This window comes from Suncus etruscus, chromosome 14, assembly GCF_024139225.1.
Source record: "Suncus etruscus isolate mSunEtr1 chromosome 14, mSunEtr1.pri.cur, whole genome shotgun sequence".
Taxonomy (NCBI): Eukaryota; Metazoa; Chordata; class Mammalia; order Eulipotyphla; family Soricidae; genus Suncus; species Suncus etruscus.
In genome coordinates, this window is record NC_064861.1 from 21,707,837 (window position 1) to 21,732,332 (window position 24,496).

At 37.5% G+C, this 24,496-nt stretch overlaps 1 protein-coding gene across 2 annotated transcripts in view; it reads left to right on the forward strand.

The window, feature by feature from the left end:
* NR3C1 (nuclear receptor subfamily 3 group C member 1) overlaps nt 1-16,052 on the forward strand; it is a 101,004-nt gene extending 84,952 nt beyond the window's left edge. For both annotated transcript variants that reach the window (XM_049786896.1, XM_049786897.1), the window contains exons 7-9: nt 6,039-6,169; nt 12,321-12,478; nt 15,251-16,052. In XM_049786896.1, the coding sequence (XP_049642853.1) occupies nt 6,039-6,169; nt 12,321-12,478; nt 15,251-15,403 (442 nt within the window). In that variant the 3' untranslated portion in view covers nt 15,404-16,052. The remainder of the gene's footprint in view (nt 1-6,038; nt 6,170-12,320; nt 12,479-15,250) is intronic.
* Nucleotides 16,053-24,496: the final 8,444 nt, after the last annotated feature.

A 24,496-nucleotide genomic window follows, 5' to 3' on the forward strand; every position in this document is an offset into this window, starting at 1 on the left:
AGGGACCACCTGAGATATTGAGTCAAACCTGGATCAACCACATGTAAGGAAAGTGCTCTACCACTGGACTATCATCCCTCTGACCCCTGGGCTTTGCTTTCTTCTTGTTCTTCACATACTTATTACTGCCACTCAGGTGATCCATCTTTCAAGCATAACTTTTGCTTTGATGCTCATAATCACAGATGATCTCTTGTGAGGATTTTTCACTCATCACTTGCTTTTTATTGTTAACTAACAAAATATGTATATACTCACAGCTTAATCTTTATTATAATGAAAACAGGGAAATCACACATAATTAAGCATCTGAGCAAGTTTTAAAAATTGGATATTTAAGTTTGTATGAGACAAAATTAATTTTGAGTTCTGGATGCTGTTGGTAAGTCTTCAGGGGAAAAAGTGATGAAATGTTCATGTTAAGAACTGGTGAGCTTTGACATTGATATTTCAAAGGACGAGATGTTTAAAGAAAGGAGATTTTCAGAATGATAAGGACAATCCTAAGGAGAAAATTTGAAAACATAGTCGTATCTCTTGGGTATGTTGGTTTAAAAACAATGGGTAAAAATCACTGAAAAATATCTCATTGAACTATGTTAAGTGGAAAGGCCTGCTTTGTGATATAGTAAGCTCAAATAAGGACTGGATTATAGTAGTCCTAGATATTTTAAAATTAGGCATTCAATGCAATCCCCATTCAAATTCAAAAGACATTCTTTAAGGGCCTAGAAAAGTCAATGATAAAAGTGTATATGGAATCAGAGGAGACCAAATATAGCCAAAGCCATATTGAAAAATAAAACAGAGGGGCCAGCGAGGTGGCGCTAGAGGTAAGGTGTCTGCCTTGCAAGCCCTAGCCAAGGAAAGATCGCGACCGTGGTTTGATCCCCCGGCGTCCCATACGGTCCCCCCCAAGCCAGGGGCAATTTCTGAGCTCCTCACCAGGAGTAACCCCTGAGCATCAAGCGGGTGTGGCCCGAAAAACCAAAAAAAAAAAAAAAAAAAGAAAGAAAGAAAAAGAAAACAGGTATCTCATTATTTAATTTGGAACTATATTATAAAGCTCTAGTGATTAAAACTGCCTGGTACAGGAGTAAAGATAGGCTTTCTGCTCAGTAGGTGAGAAATTAATGTTCAATGACAAAACCCTACATTCATGAACAGTTAATGTTTGATGAATCAAGTACATGAAATGAAGTAAAGATAGCTTCTTCAACAAATTGTGGAAAAACTGGATAACTCTAGAAGTTAAAATTCAATCCATATCTCATAGCTTATACAAAAGTCAATTCAAAGTGGATCAAAGACCTAGAGATCAGACTAGAAATGATAAATTACATTGATGAAACAGCACTCCAAGATTTGGATCTCAAAAGCGAAAAATGGGACTGAATCAAATTTAAGAGTTTCTGTATGGTAAAAAGGAACATGGTCTAAAACTAAAGGACAGCTAACTGAATGGGAAAAATACTCTCATTCAGAACTTCAGATAAGGGCTTAATACGCAGAATATTTAAGGTTATAACAAAGATTAACAAAAACAAATCTAAAAATCCTTCACAAAATAGGAAGAGAAAATGAACAGATATTTCTTAGGTGGGTAAGACAAGCAGATCACTAACAGGTATGTGAAAAGTACTTAGAATAACATATTATAAGGGAAATTCAAATCAAGACAGCAATGAAATATCTACTCACACCAGTGTGAATGACACCACTCAAGAATTGTAGGAAATAGGGGTCAGAGAGATAGTATGGAGGTAAGGCATTTGCCTTTCATGCAGAAGGACAGCGGTTCGAATCCTGACATCCAATATGGTCCCCTGTGCCTGACAGGGGCGATTTCTGAGTGTAGAGCCAGGAGTAACCCTTGAGCGCTGCCGGGTGTGACCCAAAAACAAAAACAAAAGAATAGTAGGAAATATCTGTGTTCCTAGGGATGTAGTGAAAAAGGAACTCTAATCCACTGCTAGTGGAAATATTGTTGGGTTCAGTCCCTGTGCAAAATGGTATGGGGTATACTCAGTAAACTTAGAATTGAGCTGCCATAAATTTCACGTTTTTTTGTTCGTTTGTTTTTGGGTCACACCTGGCATAGCCTTACCTCCATGCTATCTCTCCCACCCCAAATTCCACTTTTGAGTATCTGTCCCCAGGACTTAAAAACATTCATTCAAAAGGGCGTATGCACACCATTATTCTTTGCTGCACTCTGTACAGCATAGAATCAGCCTCGGTGTCAAATGACAGATGAATAAATTATGACTATTTGTTACATATCCACAATGGAGTACTATGTAGCTTCAAGGAACAATGAATTCATGCAATTTGCTACAACCTAGTTGGAACTGGAAGATAGTATTTGAGTGAAGTAAGCCAGGAGACAAATATAGGGTGATCTCATTTATCTTGATATATAAAATAATTACATTCAGAAATGTAATGCAGAACCAGAGTGATAACACAGCGGACAGGGTGTTTGTGTTGCACTTGGCTGACCAGGTTCAATTCCTGGCATATCCCATATGGTCCCTTAGCCTGCCAGGATTAATTTCTGAGTGCAGAGCCAGGAGTAACTCCTGAGGGCTGCTGCATGTGACCCAAAACAAACAAAATGTAATGTAAAGCCTGGATGCCTTTATCCCAGAGCCCAGGGAGGAGAAGTACAGAGATAAAAATAATCAAGGCAGGAAGAAAGAATAAAAGAAAGGGAAGTAATGGGGGAATAAGGGTTTGGGGTTTTGGTTATACTAGGGAACTGGGAGAGTAGTATAGCTACAAATTTAGCAACACTGAAAAACATCTAAGCTGAAACCATTGAACTTTGATGTGTCTGCCTAGGTGACTTGTAGGGGATAGTGAAGGCTGGTTCGGAGGAAGGAGAGGAATTGTGGTGTCTGGGAACACTGGTGATAGAAGTTGACACTAGTAGTGGAATTAGTGTTGAAATATATGCCTAAAATCCAACCACCATTAATAATTTTGTAAACCATGGTTCTTTAATTTAAAGTTTTAAAAATAAAAAATAATGGTTAGGGGGCCGGGCGGTGGTGCTGGAGGTAAGGTGCCTGCCTTGCCTGCGCTAGCCTAGGACGGACCGCGGTTCGATCCCCCGGCGTCCCATATGGTCCCCCAAGCCAGGAGCGACTTCTGAGTGCATAGCCAGGAGTAACCCCTGAGCGTCATCGGGTGTGGCCCAAAAACCAAAAAAAAAAAAAAAAAAATAATGGTTAGGCATTGTGCAGACTACTACAAGTAGTGAGCTAATTTTAGATCCAGGACATATATATATATATCCTTTCACATCACTTGTAGCTTGATTCTAGCTGTTAGCTAGAATCAAGCTACAAGTGATGTGAAAGGATAATAAATGAGAATTTCCTAAGTTAGATTATTTTGTGTTCTTGTTAAAATAGCTACATTAAAATAAAATCCAGGGCTGCTCTGTCAAATTTAAACAGTGCTGTGGTGGTTTCTGTCTACTGGTTATGTTTACTTCGATCGAAGTAGTCATTCAACGATATTTGAGTACATACCAAGTACAAGGCACCATCTTAGGAGGTAGGTGAGGCCCCATTAACATTTGGTAGGGGAAAATCAAGTAAACTAATTATTACATAACAGTATGACTGGTGGTAGGAAGTAGGGGTTTTGTCACTGTTGGAAAAAAATCACTCTAAATAGTTTAGTACAAAATGGCACCAAAGGTTCTGTGAAATGTAATGCATTCTACCTAAAAGGTGAATGCAAAATAGGAAACACTCAATCCAGTCCAATGATAGACCCCCCCCCTACATATTACTAGAACATAAGGACCTGAAATAAGATGCAATGGATGGTCTCACCAACTAGGATGTAAACAGTAAAGTTCACAGACCTTCTTTGCCTAATTCTTTTCTGTTTCAAATATAGCAGTAAATGGCATTGTCTGGAGGACCAGCTTCATTATAAGAAGCAAGACAGTGAGCCTGAGACACATTTGATACAATCCACCCCTTTGCCCTCACCACTCTGGACATACTATGAGAGGAAGAAGTCGAGGTTACTGTTACCAAAACACAGTCTCTTCAGACTCTTACCTCACTGTTTAGTAATCATCATTGACAAAATCTTACCAAGATGAGGAGATAGGGATAAAAGAGGCCAAGGGAGTCCAGTTATGTTTAATGGAAATTCAACTTTGGCTAGTGATCAGAGACCATAATATTGAGTTCCTGAAGCTTATTATAAACCAGTATGACTTTATTAATAGATTTATTTATAAATCAAAGACATTTTAAAAATCTCAATATTTTAAAATCCAAGCTTATTTAGAACATCATGTTTATTTTCTAAAAACCATGCCAACTTATTTAATTGGGATTATAACTATTAACATACATGTCCATGAAACAGCAGCACAGCCTAATCTGATATTGCCAAATATGTTCTTTATGCAAGTTAGGAATACAGGTTTTGGTGGTGTTTTTTTGTTTATTTTTTTAGGGGGACACATCAGACGGGATGCCAAAGATAGAACCTCGCTTGGCTGCATGCAAGGCAAATCCCTTACCCTCTGTACTGTCACTCTGGCCCAAGAATACAGAAATTAGAAAAAAAAAAACATGTTTACATTAGTTTTATTTTAATGATGGGAAACAAGAACACTTGTTAAAGGATTCTTTTTTTATTCCTTGTCGCAGGATTTGTCTCTTGTCGAGTAGATAGAATTCTTAAGTCTGAATGATGAGGTGTACAGACCCCTTCTATCCCACTGTTTCCATACTGCTCTGTGAGATGCAGATTGTGGGTATCAGAATACTCACATACAGTCATGTTCGGGTCATCTGTGTAACTGTAAAGCAACTTTCCCGGTTGTCCTTAGACCAGAATGTTGTAAAACAAGCAAACAAACAAACAAACAAACAAAAAACAACTACTATATGAAACTCAACAAGAAAAAGAATCCTCTCAGGAAAGAAATGCTTAATTCCTATTAAAACATTAGAAATGTGCAAACAGATTTTTCATTTAAGGAGTTGTGCCACATTTAGGCAGTAGTAAAGCAAATTAAAAACAACTGACCTGAAAATATTTGCAAAGCCATAAACTAGGCACATTTTCAGGATCTTAGGTGTCATTTTGAAAGAATGGAAATGTTAAGGGCCAGAGAGATAGCATGGAGGTAGGGGTTTGCCTTGCATGTAGAAGGACCAAGGTTTGAATCGCAGCATCCCATATGGTCCCCTGAGCCTGCCAGGAGTGATTTCTGAGTGTAGAGCCAGGAGTAACCCCTAACCCCTAAGCACTGCCGGGTGTGACCCAAAAACCAAAAAAAAAAAAAAAAAAGGAATGGAAATGTTAAAGATCTATTTGAAAAGCATATATTGAAATCATTATAATGACAATTGAGAATTCTTTTAGTACTTTTAATCATTCAGTGTCTATAGCAGCTTTAAGTGTCAGAAAATGTGGGATTCAGCCTAATTCCAATCCTCTATACAACTCTTGTTTTTTTTTGTTTTTTTTTTTTTGGTTTTTGGGCCACACCCGTTTGACGCTCAGGGGTTACTCCTGGCTATGTGCTCAGAAATCGCCCCTGGCTTGGGGGGACCATATGGGACGCCGGGGGATCGAACCGCGGTCCTTCCTTGGCTAGCGCTTGCAAGGCAGACACCTTACCTCCAGCGCCACCTACCCGGCCCCACAACTCTTAATAATATCACTCTAAGAAAAATACCTTTTGTTTTTTAAATGGATAATATCTAAAAATGGTGTTACTAAATGCTATACAAAATTGATAAATCAACTGGCATATATTTATGAACTATGAACATTTAAGTACATAATATATGGTATACATGATAGAAAAATAATTTATCCTGTATATAAACACAGGAACATTTTTAAGCAAGGTTTCTAAAATTCTGATGTATAGGGAATTAGCACTAATAGCAATCACTCGGTTTTGCTTTATGTGTCCATAGTTTTTTGTTTTTTGTTTTTTTTTTTTTTAATTTTAATGGACTTTTTAACAAGAACTATTTCTTTCACAGGCAAAGAATGACTCTACCCTACATGTATGACCAATGTAAACATATGCTGTTTGTTTCCTCTGAGTTACAGAGGCTTCAGGTATCTTATGAAGAATATCTTTGTATGAAAACCTTACTGCTTCTTTCTACAGGTTGGTAGAACAATTTATAAAATTAACTTTTAAAACAAGGTTTAATTGTATAATGAGGAATTTATACATATAAGTCTACAACTACTTTAAATTTCCATAAACTTAAAATATTAGAATGGCACAGTAAGTGTACCAAGATAATTAAGACAACTGGTTGTCATGGGAAAAGGGGTATTATGAGCTGAAATGATGGATGGCACAGTAAGTGTATCAAAATAATTAAGACAACTGGTTGTCATGGGAAAATGGGTATTATGAGCTGAGATGATTTTCTTTTTTTGTTACTTGGTCAAAAAACTGAATGTGGCTAGAGTGTAGAATACATTATAGGAGAAAAAGTATGCTTGATAGTTTCATTGGGTGGTTGGTTCATGCAACATTGGAACTGGGTTTGTTGGGCAGTGAAAACTTGTTATTGAGATTCTGGAGTCTACAGTGCTTTTATTAATGGCTTCTCACACACATAATTCCAACCCTACACCAATCCCCAATGTAGATCAGGTCTCCATTATGCCTTTGAGTATTTTTGCTCCCTTGTATATCTGATCCCCACAGGTGAGAATAAGATTATTTCCAGCTACCAAGTGCATTTTTAGAAAATGTGGAACATATAAAAAAAATAAAGAATGTATCTTCGTTACTAAAAGGTGTCATTTTCTTTAATAAAAACAAAACTCTGAACCAGTTGTTATTTAAAGTTTCAGGCCATTTAAAATTTACATAGAAAATTAATAAATGAATAACATTTTCATAAATAAATAAGTAAATTCATCATTTTTTGATGGTTTATTTTTTTTCAGGGTCATACCCAATAGTTCTCAGGGGGCTGAACCCAGGGTCAGCAATAAGCAAGGCCACCATCCTAATCCCAATACTAGCACTCTGAACCTCTAGTATACTGATGATTGTTATTGATCTATTTAACCATTGCTGATGTGACCCCCCCCCCCCCAAATAACAACAAAACCCTCATGCTAAATTCACTTTCAGAAATGAAGATGGGAGCTAGCAAAATGGTAAGCTTGGGTGAAGACCAGAGTTCTATTCTGGCATTGAATGGCATGTAGCTACCAGCATGTAGCCCCTATTTTTTTAAACAAAAATTTTCTCATATAAAAACTTGTATTTTACCACTGATAGACCAGGCCATGCATAAAATGTTAAAGGAAACGACTGCCTTACAGTAAAGGGAGAAAGTGGGAGGGGCCGTGGTGGGCTAGTTGAAAATAAAAATCCTCTTCTAAATGATTTTCTTAACTGGAAAATAATAATATTGGATTCTTATAACTTAGAGGATGGGAAGAATTGGAACTTCTCTTATGGTACCTACACAGACTATAAGGGAAAAACTGAATATACCAACAGGGCTCTCTCTTAAAATGAAAGGGGACACAGAACCATAGTACAGTGAATAGAAGCTTGCCTTGCACAGGAGTTCCAGCCCTGAGTACTGCTGGGTGTAACCCCAAACCAAAATGAAGACGTAAGGATCAGGGATAGCTCAAGTAGAGCATGTGCCAGGCTCTGCATTTGATGCTATGGCCTGTGGTTATAAAACAACAACAAAACAACCTTTTAACTCGATCTCAATTTTTTCATATTTTTAACAAATGGAATTCTGTGTAGAGGTTGTCTCCATGAATTTGGAGGGTCTGCACATGTAGGAATATTTTGTATATTTTCTTTGGAAGTAAAAAAAGGAAAACTGTGAGAAATTTATTTAATAAATGTTATTAAAGGGGCCGGGCGGTGGCGCTGGAGGTAAGGTGCCTGCCTTGCCTGCGCTAGCCTAGGACGGACCGCGGTTCGATCCCCCGGCGTCCCATATGGTCCCCCAAGAAGCCAGGAGCAACTTCTGAGCGCATAGCCAGGAGTAACCCCTGAGCGTCACAGGGTGTGGCCCAAAAACCAAAAAAAAATAAAAAAAATAAAAAAAATAAATGTTATTAAAGAAGTTTTAAACCTTAAACAAACAAAAAATTATATTGTAGCTGGCCAGATATGCCCAGGGGTTATGCAAGGATGTACCCACCCTGTTTTTAATTCCCAGACCACAAGCCGTCTTGAGCACCCTGGGTGACCCTGTTGATTAAGTATAATAATTACATATAAGTGAGCAGAATCTGATCAAAGAAATGAGTGTAACTGGAAATAGAGTGACAAACCACTGCAAGTTTGAGGGAAGACGTGATAAGGAAAACTAATGTAAAAGAATAAAATATTTAAGGGGATATAAATAAGGTTATGAAAAGAGAAAATAACAAATAAGTAAAACCAAACTCTAAGATATACCACAAAATTTCTATAATGTAGAAGAAGCAAATTGTCTAAATAAAGACAATGACTAGTTTAAGCAAAAGATCATATAGCCCATAGAGGACAGACTTTCCTTAAAGACCTAAAGCATTCAATATGCTCAGCATTACATAATTTCAATTCTTTATTAATCAATCCTGCCTCTTGAACATGAAAAATACGAAGTAGGTGGAGCTGGAGAGATAACACAGTGGCGTTTGCTTTGCAAGCAGCCCATCCAGGACCTAAAGTGGTTGGTTCGAATCCTGGCCCCCTGCCTGCCAGGGGCTATTTCTGAGCAGATAACCAGGAGTAACCTTTTTTTGTTTTGTTTTGGGTTTTGGGCCATACCTGTTGACGCTCAGGGGTTACTCCTGGCTATGCGCTCAGAAATTGCTCCTGGCTTGGGGGGACCATATGGGATTCTGGGTGATCGAACCACAGTCCGTCCTAGGCTAGCTCTTACAAGGCCTTACCTCTAGCACCACTGCTCCGGCCCCTCAGTGCAACTTTTATAGATGGTACAACATGAAATTTAAACATAGGCCATACTTTACTGAAAGCTGATTTAACCAAAGAGAACTGAAACAAAATTAAAGAAGGCTGAACTGATTGTACAGCTGGTAGGGTATTTGCCTTGCATGCAGCTGACCTGGATTTGATTCCTGACATCCCATATATTCCCCTGGGTCTGCCAGGATTAAACCCTGAGTACCACCAGGTGTACCCTTCTCCCAAAAAAGTAGCTAAAAATACTTTTAGATAATGCATTATACTCACCAAGAAAATCTTTCTATATATGGATGGTCTTCATCTACATAAAAGCAAAAATTCATGAAACTGGCATTATACAGACAAATCTTACAGAGATATTGTACCCATACTCTTTCTCACAAATTAAGAATTATCAAGCAGACACTCCCAAAAATCATAAGGATATGGACATATATTTTATTACACTTGGTAAAATAACCAAAGTGTAATATTATTAGGACATAGGGTGAGTGTTTAAAGTTTATTTTGAAATTTTCAGAATTGCTCTAACCCCTATCAGTACTGTAATAAAGTTGTTCCACCTACTCTGTTGCATTGATTGATTGGGTACTTTCAGAATATTTATATTGTAGCCATTTTCATTATTAAATATTTCATAAACTTATTGATTCTTTTCTAATTTTATGATGTTTGAATTCTAGGACAAGTTTTTATTGTTTTTTTTTATTAGCTTATAAACCCAATTTAAATAGATTTTCTTTATTTAGTGAACTGCCATTTTCTTTTAAGTATTTTTGGTGATAAAGACTCCCACATAATCTTCAGGGGGGGGGCAAGGACTCTTCCCATCAATGCTGATATCTTGAAATCCACAAGAGCAAAGTGTAGTGGGGTGTTGGGATCTACACCCAACTCATGTGAACTATCTCCTGGCCCCTATTTTCTTAAGATAGAACAAAACTTTAACTTTTGGGGCAATTTTAACTTTGGGGCAGGCTTCTGTGTCTGTCTATCTGTTTCTCTCTCTCTCTCTCTCTCTCTCTCTTTCTCTCTCTCTCTCTTTCTCTCTCTCTCTCTCCCCCTCTCTCTCTCTCTCCCCCCCTCTCTCTATTTTCTCTCTCTCTATTTTCTCTCTCTCCCTTTCTCATCCCTTTTTAAATTTTGAAACCGGCAAATTTATTTTCTTTTATGGTTCATATATTCTAGTTCTCTGGTTGTTAATAATAGGTAGGTAGAATTGAGGTAATAGTTCTTCTCCCTAAGGTCAGAAATAAATATAATACCAATGATCCAATGATTTTTAACAGTTTTTTTTTAAAGGAAGAAAATATTATTAACCTAGTAATTTGGGATCAGTGAAGTTCTTTTAAGTATAATTAATAAATAATACATCTCTCTTATATTTTAGAACTAGGACAATGAATAAATGATAAACATTATTTTAATAAACAATAATTATCTACAACAATATGTGAAATAATGGCATTGTTTTTAACATGGCACTTTCTTATCCCTTCTGATTAAGGGTCTTAATTTTCATATTATTGATATTCAAAAGTGTCAAGTTTTTCTTTTTTTTTTCTTTTTTTTTATTTAAGCAACTTTACTACATACATGATTGTATTTGGGTTTCAGTCATGTAGAGAACACCACCCATCACCAGTGCAACATTCCCATCACCAATGTCCCAAATCTCCCTCCTCCCCACCCAATCCTGCCTGTACTCTAGACAGGCTTTCTATTTCCCTCATACATTCTCATTATTATTAAAATATTTTCATATGCAATCTTCAGCCTAGCCCAAATCAAAACCCAGTGAGAAAAGGACAGCATGGAAGCAAAGGAATAAAGACTTGCTCTAAACTCCACTGCTTTTCCTCTGTACAAGCATTTTCTAAAATCCTTAGCCCCAGTTTGAAAAGTTCCGTTTGAAGGACAGTTTTTCTCCCTGGAGAGTATAAAGTGATAGCTCTGGTAAGTCTTGTACTCTGCCTACGTCTGTGGGTTGTTTGGAGCCACCTCTGGTAGTGCTCAGGGTTGACCATATCAGTCAGTGTTAGGGATCAAGCTCAGATCAGAGGTCTGCCTTTCCCACTATACTATTTCTCTGGCCCCTCAAATCTCAGTCTAACTGAAATTTTGACCACCTGATCCTACAGAACTAGAGTTCCTAGGAAAGGACTATAGTTTCAGAAATGCAGCACTCTATAATATCATAAATCTTTATAAGATTATGGAAAACCTTAGTTAATTCTCTGTTCATAGTCCCTATTAGTACAAAGAGATTGTTTTTTTTTTTTTCTTCTTTTTTTTGGGGGGGGAGGGTTTGGGCCACATCCGGTGTTGTTCAGGGGTTACTCCTGGCTATGCACTCAGAAATCATCCCTGGCTTGAGGAACCATATGTGACACTGGGGGATCGAACTGCAGTCTGTCCTGAATTAGTACATGCAAGGCAAATGCCCTATCACTTGCGCCACTGCTCCAACCCTGATTTTTTTTTTCATTCTTATTTTGTAATTGATAGTCTATGAGTTATTTTCTGTTTCCAAGCATTGTAAAGAAAAGCAGATATTTGCTTTCTAATGTGTATGTGTGGTGTGTATGTATATATGTATCATATCACATTACATTTTTAAATATGTTAGCAAATTAAAAATATATAACATGCAAAGTTTACATTGATGAAATCTTATAATTAAAGTATCTATGTCTGTATTGAAATTAAACTGAAATGCAGAATGATAGTCACTATATTCATTTGGCCTTCAAGTTACTGGTTGTGAACTACTAAGGAAGGCCTCATCACCAACTCCATTTTATAGATACCAAACAAGGTTAAGTTCTCCAATTCACTGTCACTTCTAGCTATACAGTACTGTGATCCTGTGAGAATGTTTGTATTTTATTGAGTACAATTAGTATATATAGGTGCTGTAAGTCAAGGGTCCCCAAACTATGGCCATGGGCCACATGTGGCCCACCTAGGACATTTCTTCAGCCAGTGGGGTGTTTTTGCTACCACTGCCCGTCCTGCTTAGCAGTCAACTTGTCTTAGGCCCACAGTGCGCATGTGTGGGGTGTGTGCTGCACTCTTGAACTCCCCTTATTATCTCTGTCTCTTGACTCCTGCAATCTTGAACAGTGGTCCTCAAACTATGACCTGCAGGACATTACTGTTCGTCGTTTATTTTTGAACTATAGTCTGGCCCACTATAGTCTGAGGAACAATGAACTGGTCTCCTGTTTAAAAAGTTTGAGGACCTCTGGTCTGGTGTAAGTCATGATATATGTACTATTCATATTAAATACCTTGTATGAAAAGTTATCAATAAAATCTTGACTTCATCTTAACTTTTTAGTTCCTAAAGAAGGTTTGAAGAGCCAAGAATTATTTGATGAAATCAGAATGACCTACATCAAAGAGCTGGGGAAGGCTATTGTCAAGAGGGAAGGAAATTCCAGTCAGAACTGGCAGCGGTTTTATCAACTGACAAAACTCTTGGATTCTATGCATGATGTAAGTCTTGTTAAAAAAAAAAAAAAAAAGCCCAAATATAAGAATTTTTTTAGAACAAAGTATGTGCTGAGTAGTTGTGAGTTTCTGTAGTTAACACATTTTTCCTTGGATTGTAAGGAAGTCATATGATGCTAGTACAGAATTGAATGGTAGTCTTACCAAATTTGTGTTCTCTGGGGAGTAGGTGCTAAGTATCAGATACAAATGAGGCACTTGTTCAAGGCACTGAGCTCTCTCTTTGGTTCCTTCAAATGGAGAGAGATATGTTTGGGTGTTTGGTTGTCCCAGTAAAGTTCAACAACTTTTACAGACTCCACAGTCCAATGGCTGCTTTGGGCACAGGGGACCAGTTCATTGTTCCTCAGACTATAGCGTCTGAACCTGGGCCTCCTTCATGCTCTCAATCTTTTGAGTCATGGCTCTAGATTTTTTTCTAAGTGGTTAATCTACTAAGTTAGAATATATTCTTATTTACTATGATATAGCAAGCAGTCCATGTGAAACACATAGGTTCATCTATTCTACAAAATTCTGAGTGCTTATTTTAACTTATTGCTGAGGGTTGCAGCAGATAAGTGCATTAAAGGCCTGTTTTGTTTTGTTTTGTTTTTAATTGAGGGTCTGTGATTTACAACACTGTTTTTAGTGGTTTCCTGTGCACATAATTTCATTATGCCAATCATCAGTATACCTACCTCCCTTAAGAAGATTCCCCCCCCCCCCACCAACCCAACTGTGGATCTGTGGATCTCTCTTGTGTTGCCTTTAACACTTCGTTACTATCTTGCTGTGTATGTGTACACTTGTACATACAAGTGTGATCACTTTGTATCTTTCCCTTTCTTTCTGACTGACTTCACTCAGCCTGATACACTTGAATTCCATTCATATTGCTTCAAATTGCAGGATTACAGTCCAATTGTTTCTTTTTCTTTTTTAAATTTATTTTTTATTTTTTTATTTTTGGGCCACACCCAGTGATGCTTAGGGGTTACTCCTGGCTATGCACTCAGAAATTGCTCCTGGCTTGGAGGACTATGTGGGATGCCGAAGATCAAACTGAAGTCCATCCTGGATCAGCCACATGCAAGGCAATTGCCCTACCACTGCGCTAGCACTCTGGCCCATCTTTTTCTCTTTCTTAATTTTTTAAATGTAAACACAGTGGTTGCAGGTTGTTCATAATACAGTTGTCTTTTTTTTTCCACATATAAATTGGTTCGTTTTAATTAGTCATACAGTGTACAACAACCCTCACCAATGCACATTTTCTGCTACCAAAGCACCAATTTCTCTTCCTGATGTTACCCTTTTTCCTTTCTGTCTCTGAGGCATACATTTTTCTTCTCTATGGATATCTTTCTTTCTAAGTCTCTATTTCTCTCTATTCCTGTTTTATTTTTTCCTTTTAGACACTTTGGTTTGTAGTTCAGTGCATGTTTCCCAACACCAATGTCCAGGTTTCCCTCCCACCCATCCTCCCCCACCTACCTCTGGGGCAGGCATTTACTTCTCTCTTTCTCTCTTTATCTTTTCTTTTCATGACACTGGTTTTCACTATGGTTAATGAAGGGATGCCTTTCAACACCCAGTTCTAGTTCAGAATAATTGGTTCCAACTATCATTGTCCTAGTAGATCTTTCTCTACTCTAACTGCACTCTCCACTCTTTGTGGCAAGCATCCTACCATTGATTGGTCCTCCTGATCCTCATCTCTATTGTCTCTGATATCATCCCCACACTGTCTTTTATTTTCCTTATATCCCACAGATGAGTGAGACTATTCTATGTTTATCCCTCTCCCTCTGACTCATTTTACTCAGCTTAATAGTCTCCATGTCTATCCATGTATAAGCAAACCTCATAACTTCATTTTTCCTAATGGCTGCATAGTATTCCAATGTGTAGATTAACACAATTTCCTTAGCCACTCATCTGCTAGCAGTTGGGCACCTTGATTGCTTCCAGGTTCTGGCTATTGCAAATAGTGCAACAAACTTAGGAGTACAGAGGCCTTTTTGTAACGTGTTTTTGTGTTCCTAGAGTGTATCCTAGGAGTGCTATTGTTGATCATGTGGAAGCTCAATTTTCACTTTTTTGAGGAATATCCATACTGTTTTCCAAAAAGGCTGGACTAGACATCATTTGCATTTGCAGTGAATGAGAGTCCCTTTCTCCTTGCATCCATGCCAGCATTGATTGTTCTTCTCTGTGATGTGTACCAGTCTCTGCGGTGTGAGATGATACCTTATTTTTTTGATTTGCATCTCCCTGATGATTAATGACATGGAACATTTTTTCATGTGCCTTTTGGCCATCTGAATTTCTTCTTTGAGAAAATGTTCATTTCTTCTCCCCATTTTTTGATGTGGTTAGATGTTTTTTCTTATTAAGTTCTGTCAGTACCTAGTATATCTTGTATAATAACCCCCTATCAGATGGATATTAGGTGAATAGTTTCTCCCATTCCCATTCCGTGGGCAGTCTTTATATCCTAGTCACTATTTCTTTTGAAGTACAGAGCTTCCCAGTTTAATGTAGTCCCTTTATTTATCTTTGCTTCCACTTGCTTGCAAACCAGTTGTTTCTAAAAGCAAGGAAATCCCAGGATAGGGCTCAAGCATTTGTTTGCCAAGTGCAAGACCTTGAATTCCTTCCTTTTGCTACATGCCCCCTAAGTATTGGCAGGTGTGGGTAAATGAGTCATCTGATGTTCCTCCTGACTTGTTTTATAAGACCAATCATTAATCTCTTCTGTCTTTTCTCTTTCAGGTGGTTGAAAATCTCCTTAACTATTGCTTCCAAACATTTTTGGATAAAAGCATGTGTGTTGAATTCCCAGAGATGTTAGCTGAAATCATCACCAATCAGATACCAAAATACTCAAGTGGAAATATCAAAAAACTTCTGTTTCATCAAAAGTGACTGCCTTAACAAGAAAGGTTGCCTTAAAGAAAGTTGAAATTTATAGCTTTGATTGTACAACTATCAATTTGTCCTGTAGCAATTTTGTTGTATTTTTCTCTTCATTTTTGTCTGTTGTTTTGTTTTGTTTTCAATACGCACTACATGTGGTTTATTGAGGGCCAAGATGAAAACAGAAGCAGTTGAGCCATCACTGACTGACCAATGATGTTTGAAAAAGTAAAAGCAATAGCGGGTGAGTCCTGTAAGCCTGATACAATCCCAGGATCGCCTCTACTGTCAGAGAAGGGTAGCATCAAAACTACCAGTGCCTGCAGTCTATGTGATGGACTTTTTAACTTAGACTCTTCACATTTGGCTGGATAAAATTTTCTTCTAGACATTTTCAGTATATTTTCCCCTGTATCTTTTTTTTTTTTTTTGATTTATGCATGGAAACCTGAAAAAAAGTTTACAAGTGTATATCAGAAAAGGGAAGTTGTGCCTTTTATAGCTATTACTGTCTGGTTTTAACCATTTTCCTTTATACTCAGTGAACTACGCTTGCTCATTTTTTTCTTACATAATTTTTGTATTCAAGGTATTGTACAGTTGTTTTAAGATGGGCAGCTAGTTCTTAGCTTTCCTTAATAAATTCTAAATATGAATCTTTTTGTGTGAAAATGGGCTGGTGCTTCTAACCTGATGGCACATAGCTATCAGAAGACCATAAAAATTGACTCAAATCTCCAGTATTCTTGTCAAAAAGTCAAAAGCTCTTATTTGTATATATCTGCTTCAGTGGAGAATTACATAGGTTGTGCAAATTAATTAACCTTCCTAACTGATATAGAGCACCTAGTCCAGTGATCTGGGTAAACTAAGGATAATGGTTGCAAAAGATAATTGGGGTGGAAGCACCTACCAGAGGCCCTATATTGCACCTGCTGCCCTATTTTCATAAATGGTTAGATGGATGGCAAGAGAGTTGGGTCAACTGTCCTGTCAGGACCTTTTTTAGTCTGTGTACAACACCCTTGAAACTTAGATTCCAGATAAGCAGCTGAAATACAGCCAAGAAGATTTTAGTCAGATGAAGTAATTCCTCTCAAACTTTACCCACTTGCCCCACAAAGAAGTCTATTAATACATTGAAATGGCTCAACACCCATTTTTACAACCCCATTGGTCATTAATTGGTCATCAAGTTTTTTCAATGAGACAGGAAAACTCAGCTATTGATTTCTGTGATTGAGAATGTGTGTCCGACTTCCATGTTTTGTAAATCTACACATCCCTCTATGTGCCATAGCGTTGAACAGTCTTGTGAGCTCCTCCTCATTCTTGAGCATTGTCATTTTAAACAGACTAGAAGCTGTAGTAAACCCTTTCTGTGTGCACCTTACCGACTTTCTGTAAACTCAGAACTTAACATATTTACTAAGCCACAAAAAATTTGATTTCTATAAAAAAGGTGGCCAAATTATTTGTGTAATAGAAAATGGGAAAAATCTAATATTAAAAACATGGAACTTCTAATATATTTTTATATTTAGTTATAGTTTCAGATATATATCATATTGGTATTCACTAATCTGGGAAGGGAAGGGCTACTGCAGCTTTACATGCAATTTATTAAAATGATTGTACAATAGCTTGTATAGTGTAAAATAAGAATGATTTTTAGATGAGATTGTTTTATCACGACTTGTTATATATTTTTTGTAGGGTTCAAAGAAATGATGGAGAAACCTAAGTGATTACGCGCACACGCGTGTTTGTGTGTGTGTGTGTGTGTCTGTGTGTGTGTCTGTGTGTCTGTGTGTGTGAGCATTCATGCAGGGTTTCAGAAACCAAACAGGTTTGCTCTGAGGGAAGAGAGAAAAAAAGCAGCTTGCCCTGTGTATACTGAAGGTTGCCAAGGCTCCGTCCCATTCAGCTCCCAGAGGGGGACTCACCCTCCACCTCCCAGAATGACTTCCCTTCTCCCTTTAGCCTTGTCTGTCAGCACAGTTTTCATTTCCTTAAATCTCACCTCACACTCAAGTGTGTGAAAAGGGAGACAAGAGAAAGATGGTGCTTAGCCATTGGCAGGCACCATCTGCTCGGGTTCTTTTCCATACTGCCTCTTCAACCATTTAACAGAGATGTTCCAAGTTTGGCAATAAGAAGCATAGAGGTACCAGCAATATGTAAATAGTGCAGAATCTTATAGGTTGCCAATAATACACTAATTCCCCTCTAGTCCTGCAAGAATTCATTTACAAACAAAAGTGAGAACATGTATATGTTTTCTTTGAATGCCTCTTTGAAAATTTTTTTCAGTATTTTGGAGAAATTATTTAGTTAACAATGTAATCCTTTGCTTTTTTGAATGCTCTCTGAAAGGGAATGCTCTGATGTGTAATGGTTTCAATTAATCTCAAAGTATTTTTATGGTTTATAACCCAGCTGGATGTGAAATTTCTGATGTGTAAGATATACCACTTGCATATTATCAATGACAGTGTTACATTTCTAAAAGAGTTTCTGAAAGGTAAGATATTTATAAATGTTTCATAGTTAAAACCAGGAAGCACATCAAACTTTAATTTTATCTTAGTCACAACAACTTCAATTCTAAAAAAGCAGAGCTGGGTTTAAGAAAAAAAAAAAAGATGCATGTTATAGTTACAGAAGTTAACTGACATTCATAATACAACTCTGGAAAGCTGTACGTTGAATGGAAAAAGAAGCTATGCCCTTTTAGAATATGTGATGAAACATCATAATCATGCTTGTATATAATTATGGATTTAAGCAACAAAAAAAGATAATAGTGTTATTTGAAAGCAGCATCATTTTTTCATGTATGTGGTATCTTGTCATCCCCAACAATGAAGTTTGTAGTAATGTTGAGAGTTGGTGATGCTTGGTAACCCAACAAAATCTGAAAAGTATTTTTAATTATTGATTGGGGGAAAAGTGGCCCAATATTTTTAGACCTTCTTGCGGAGAACTACTTTTAGGGAATAATGCCTAATTGTATCCCCAGAATTTTTTTTTAACTTTTTGTTTAAAAACAAAATGTTCAAGTTTTGGGAAGGAAAGCAACTCCCTCTTGGGGGGGGGGGGATGGCACCTCAACAGAAAACCTAGTGTGATTGACTATGAAGAGCTTGGGCACCACTACAGATAAGATCTGCATATACATAACAAAGCCAGATGCATGGGAACTGGAGCACAGGGTGAGCAGTCCAACCTATCATCATTAAGTCTGATCATTTGTGTTAAAATACTAAAACGACATCACCATGAACATTCTGATCTGTCAAAATTAAAAACTATAGTGTGGTCCCCAGTGAGATTTTTTTCACTTAGGCTGATCAAGCAAAATTGTGTAGCTCTAGATGAATGTTTTTATGTGCCTGGTTTGACAGTTGGAAGGGAGAATAAGGAGGTAAGGACACTTTAAACCACTTTGAATGGAAGTTTCATCGTTTTCCAGACTATTAGTCAGCCTGGTTCACCAAGGATTAGTGACCAGGTTTTTGGAAAAGGATTAGCTTCTCTCTAGAAAATGCCTGAAAAGAGTTTATTTTCTGATGAATAGCTGTAAGAAAATATCCTCTTCAAATAACTTGCTTAACTACATACATATAGACCCAAGTGTGTCAATATTCTATTTTGTATATTAAACAAATGCTATATAATGGGGACAAATCTATATTATACTGTGTATGGCATTATTAAGAAGCTTTTTCATTATTTTTTATCACAGTAATTTTAAAATGTGTAAAAATTAAAACCAGTGACTCCTGTTTAAAAAATAAAAGTTGTAGTTTTTTATTCATGCTAAATAATAATCTGTAGTAAGAAAAACCTGTCTTTTTACCTATGCAGTGATGTCAGACTGTAAAATCTTGTGTGGAAATGTTTAACTTTTATTTTTCATTTAAAGTTGCTGTTCTGTTATTACCAAACCACACATTTGTACTGAATTGGCAGTAAATGTTAGTTAGCCATTTACAGCAATGCCAAATATGGAAAAACATCATAATAAAACCTGCTTTTTCATTATATGACTCTAACATGCTTTTGTAGCACTTAGGCAATTCTAATTATTCTTTTTTCCTCCTTATATTGAAGAGAGAGTTATCACTTCAGGAAACTTAACAATGATAGATTGTATAAATGTTTTATTTTGGGGTCACACCCGGCAGTGCTCAGGAGTTACTCCTGGCTCTGTACTCAGGAATCACTCCTGGCAAGCACAGAGGACCATGTGAGATACCAAGATTTGAACCCACTGTCCCTACTGGATCGGCTGCGTGCAAGGCACACACTCTACCACTCACTGTGCTATCTCTCCAGCCCCTGTATGAATGAAGATTTAATTGTCATTGGATACATGCAGATATGGCATAAATTCAAAATGTGATTAATCACTGGACAGAGACTTATAGACACCAACCCCCCAATCTATATGAGTAGTCTGTCATTATTGTGGTAACAAGGAAAGAACTTGCTCCTGAGGCTTCTCCAAATTTATCTTGATGGTGAAAAACAATATATCACATAAGTAAATGTTATCTTCCTTCAAATTTAGTCAGAGTCTATCATCTTACTAATAGAGAAAAGTAGCAAGTCCATTAGTATTTTCCAAAACAATGTTCAAGTCTTCCATGAATTGAACTAGTCTAGTATGTTCTTTTCTGTCCACAAGTGGTTTTCCTTATCCATCCTATGTGCATTGAGTAGTTGTAAATCATATACCTACTAAAGATATCAAGTGAATAAGAAAAATACTAGTACTATCTTTAGTCACTTAGAATTGGGTTGAACAGACCAGAGTGATAGTGCAGCAGGTAAAGCACTTGCCATACATGTGTCTGACTTGAATTTGATCCGCAGTACTGCATTTGGTCCCATAGCCCCATCGCCCCATCAGGAAGGATCCTTGAGTATCCCTGGGTATAGCCCAAAAATGAACAAAAGAATTGATGATTAAAAAAAAAAAAACCCTCTCTTTCTCAATAGTTTGAGGTGAAATGCAGAAATACCAGATAGGACACGCACCCGAAACTGCTTTTCTATTTCCAGCCCAACATCTGTTTTAACAGCCATTCCACTTACTAATTCTATGTTGATATAGTGCCTTAACTATTTTACATCAATCTTCCTAAACTTTTTTTTAACCTCTATGGACATTTGCACAGGTCTGCAAATGAGCAGTTGAAAACCAAATTTATGTTCATCACCTATCGAATAAAAGCTATGGAAGATCCTGATTCCATTTGGAGATAGAGGGGGCAGAAATGGAAGGAGAGAAGGTGGAAGTCCAGAACTAAAGCAACTGGTTTACAGCTACCCTGGCCCACTTTATTGAAGCTGGAAGGACAGTCTTTGTAATGAGGCCATTTATCGTTTCTCAAAGGGCCTATCTTGGTCTACAAGTATTTCAGGGAAGAGTTAGTTTGTATTTGCTTTAAAGTGTTATGTATAGTGAGCTCTTACTGTGTGTCAGGCATTGATTTCATGATGTTACCTCATTTAAGCTTAGAAACTCTGTAAGGTACTAACATAAAGTAGTAGTCCTAACCTTCCAGCGAGGTAAGGAAACTTGGATTTAATAGTGGAGTAAACTACCAAGAGTCACAAAGGTGGGATTAATACTATATTAATACTATAAAATACTATATTAGTACTATCATTAATACAATAAAAATAAGACAGTGAGATTAGCCATTTGCCTCTAAAGTCTATACTCTAAGCACTACTGAGAAACTATTATTAAACTATATTAAATGAACCCATATATGCCATTATGCACTCCTAAAACTCCACTATGATTAACTATGTAATTCATGGTACCTTATTACTTCATTTTTTAAAATACTGAGATTTAAAAGGGAAAAAAAATCAAAGCACTATTCTGGAACCAGAAATTTGAAAGAGTTTATGGGCCAAAAACAGAAGGAACAAAAAACCTGTGGTATATATACACACAATGGAATACTACTCAACAAGAAAAAAATTATCCCGTTGCTACTCCTATGGATGGCACTGGACAGGATTATGCCAAGTGAAGTCAATCAAAAGGAAAGAATTAGATACAGGATGATCTCTCATGTGGAATATAAAAATCATAGTATGAGAATAACATACTCAAAATCCAGCAGTTCACAGAATTGAGTTTACCAAGGGTGGGTTAGGGGGACCCTGAGACAATAGTAGAGGGAAGTGAACATTGGCAGAGAGTGTGGTATTGGAATGGTTTGTGCATAAAAAGCTATCAAATTCAGATTTAAGAGATGGAGTAGGAGAAAGATATCCCTCCAGGAATGAGAAAATTACTGAGACTTGGTTTTAGTAATGTTGAGCTTGTTAGAGGAGCCACCAGTAGTTTAGCAGTGCTGGAGCCTTCTTTCAGGCAGTTTGGAGAAATAGCTGAGAAATTAAGAGCAAGACCCTACCTCATGCATGCCAATTTTAGAATAGGCCACATGCCCAAAACCAAATAGACCCCTAAGAGGTTTATAGACCTACCAATACAAGGTGGCAAAGCATCACAATGTACAGAGTGTAAAATGCTGAAGGCTGAAAGAGAAAAATGACAACTGAGTTTCAGCTTTTCACACTTTAGGACACCTGAGAGGGTTTGAATGAAAGTGATTAGAACATCTGTACCCAAGAGGCCCACAAGGGAGTGTCCTTAGGCAAGAGCCCAGGTCCACGTGGGAGCTCAGATAGTTCTAAGAACAGTGAGCTAGGGGCACTGAACACCAAGGAGGGGATTGTCAAAAATTAACAAGTATTGGTGGGAATACAGAGAGATTGGAACTTTTACCCAATAAGTCCTCATTTATTGTTGTTGATAGGTTCTTAAATTTAATTGAAATCCTAGGTAAGAAAACCAATTTTACCATCAGTTGATATAAACAAATATAAGTTTTGTTGGCATATTTCTGATCACAAAACACCCAATTTCTGAAGAAACACTGGTAGTATTAAAAATTCACTTTCCAACCCACTGATTCTAGTTTAGAGTCACTAATGGCCACAGCCTATCTTGGCAGCTCAGAGTTCCAGGAAAAAAATGTCCTTTCATCAACAGACACACAATCACACCACACCACACCACACACACACACACACACACACACACACATTCTCATATACTTTTGGACAGGAGTTGAATACACATGATTCAATATTATTCAGCCTCCAAAATATTTCTCATGGGGTACAAAGAGACAAGAGATAAGACTCTTGCCTTGCATATGGGCACTTTGGCCAACCCACATCTGATCCCCAGTACCAGATATGGTTGCCTTAGTATTGCCAGGGATCACTCCTGGGCCTATGAGAACTGCTGGGTTTGACACAGTGCCTCCTCCTAACCGGGGTCTCAAACTCAATTTGCCTGGGGGCCGCAGGAGGCAAAGTCGGGGTGATCCTTGAGTGCAAAGTCAGTAGTAAGCCTTGAACATTGGGGGGGTGTGACCCAAACAACTAAAACAAAACAAAACAAAAAATATTCCTCTAGGTCGGGGTCACAAAATGTTGTATGGAGGGCCGCAAACGGCCCGCGGGCCACGAGTTTGAGACCCCCTGTAAGATTTCTACAATGTACAAATTTCTTCAGTAGATCAACATTATGTTAGGGGAAAATAAATACTGTATCATCCCATATGTTTGAATTACCTAAATATCAGTCATTGTAGCAGAATCAGACAGTAGAATGATGCTAACCAGAGAATCAGTGAAGGAGAAAATGAAGTTTCTAAGTAACAGACATAAGTATTTAAGAAATATGAAAAATGTTCTAGAGACCCTTTGAATAATACAACAGTGTACCTCTGCTTAACAGGTTCTCAACATTTGGTTCTAACAGAGGAGAAAACAATCCAGGTCAACATTGACTAAAATGATATAATTCTTTTCATTTGTTTTTGGGTCACATCTGGCAGTGCTCAGGGATTACTCCTGGCAGGCTCAGGGGACCATATGGGATGCTGGGAATCAAACTGGAGTCCACCTGGGGTTGCCGTGTGCAAGGCAAATGCCCTACCGCTATGCTATTGCTCCAGCCCTAAAATGACATAATTCAAGGACTCAGCTTCATAACATTTCAATTAAAGTTGCTGTTTCCAATAACTTAATCAAAGATATTGTGAGTTCTTAATGTTCTGTATTAAACTCTTAAAAAAAATTAGGAGGTTAAAAAGAGGTTACTGTTTTTCAGTTTACAGAGCCCTCAAGAGCTTAATGAACAACAAATAATTTAGAAATATTTCTAAAGACAGTGGCCAGGAAGGCTCATCAAATTAGACTGGAGTGCATGTGTTTATTGCATGTGTAGTAAAGCCTTTAAAAATATGTGTTGAGCAGTTGCTTAAAATAACATTATTGAACAATTCGGGGATAGAGAAAGGTTTTACAAATAATCTGTTGACCCTCCCCACCAATATCCTTGAGATCTGGAATCAAGGATGGGGTTGCATTTCTGGCCGTCATTGGCCTTGCATTGCTCAGAAATCACTAGGAACATACCCTGTGCTGCATAGGGACTGGGGGGCAGGACTACTTATGAACTGCTTAGTAATTGTGTGGTACAGAGGGTCAAATTCAGTGCCTTACCCCCACCCCTTTGCAGGAACTTCATGCAGCAACTCAAAATAATTTTATAAGTTTAGGTACCTACTGGACTTTTTTTTAAAAAACATAGTTGACTTCTTCAATAAAATCACCTGAAAGCAGGCAAACATTCAAGCCCAAATTTTGAAAATTCATGTATTCAATATCGCAGCAATAGAGTTGCCTCAACAAAATATAAGATTTAGAGAAAATGCTCATTATGTATTAAATTCGCTTCTAATTCTAGCTAAGTGAAATTATGGTGGCTTGAAACCTTTCTACCAGCAAAACTCCACTAAGACTATCACAAAGTCAGACAATAAAGAGTGTTGACAACTGCACTATTGCCCTGTGTTGCCCATATGTATGAGTGGTTGAATTATAAAATGGTGCGGTCATTATGGAAAACAGTTGATGGGAAAAGGATATGGTTTACTAGGTAGGAGAACATGGTTTGCATGAGGGAACTCTGGGTTTGATCCCTGAGAGTGCATG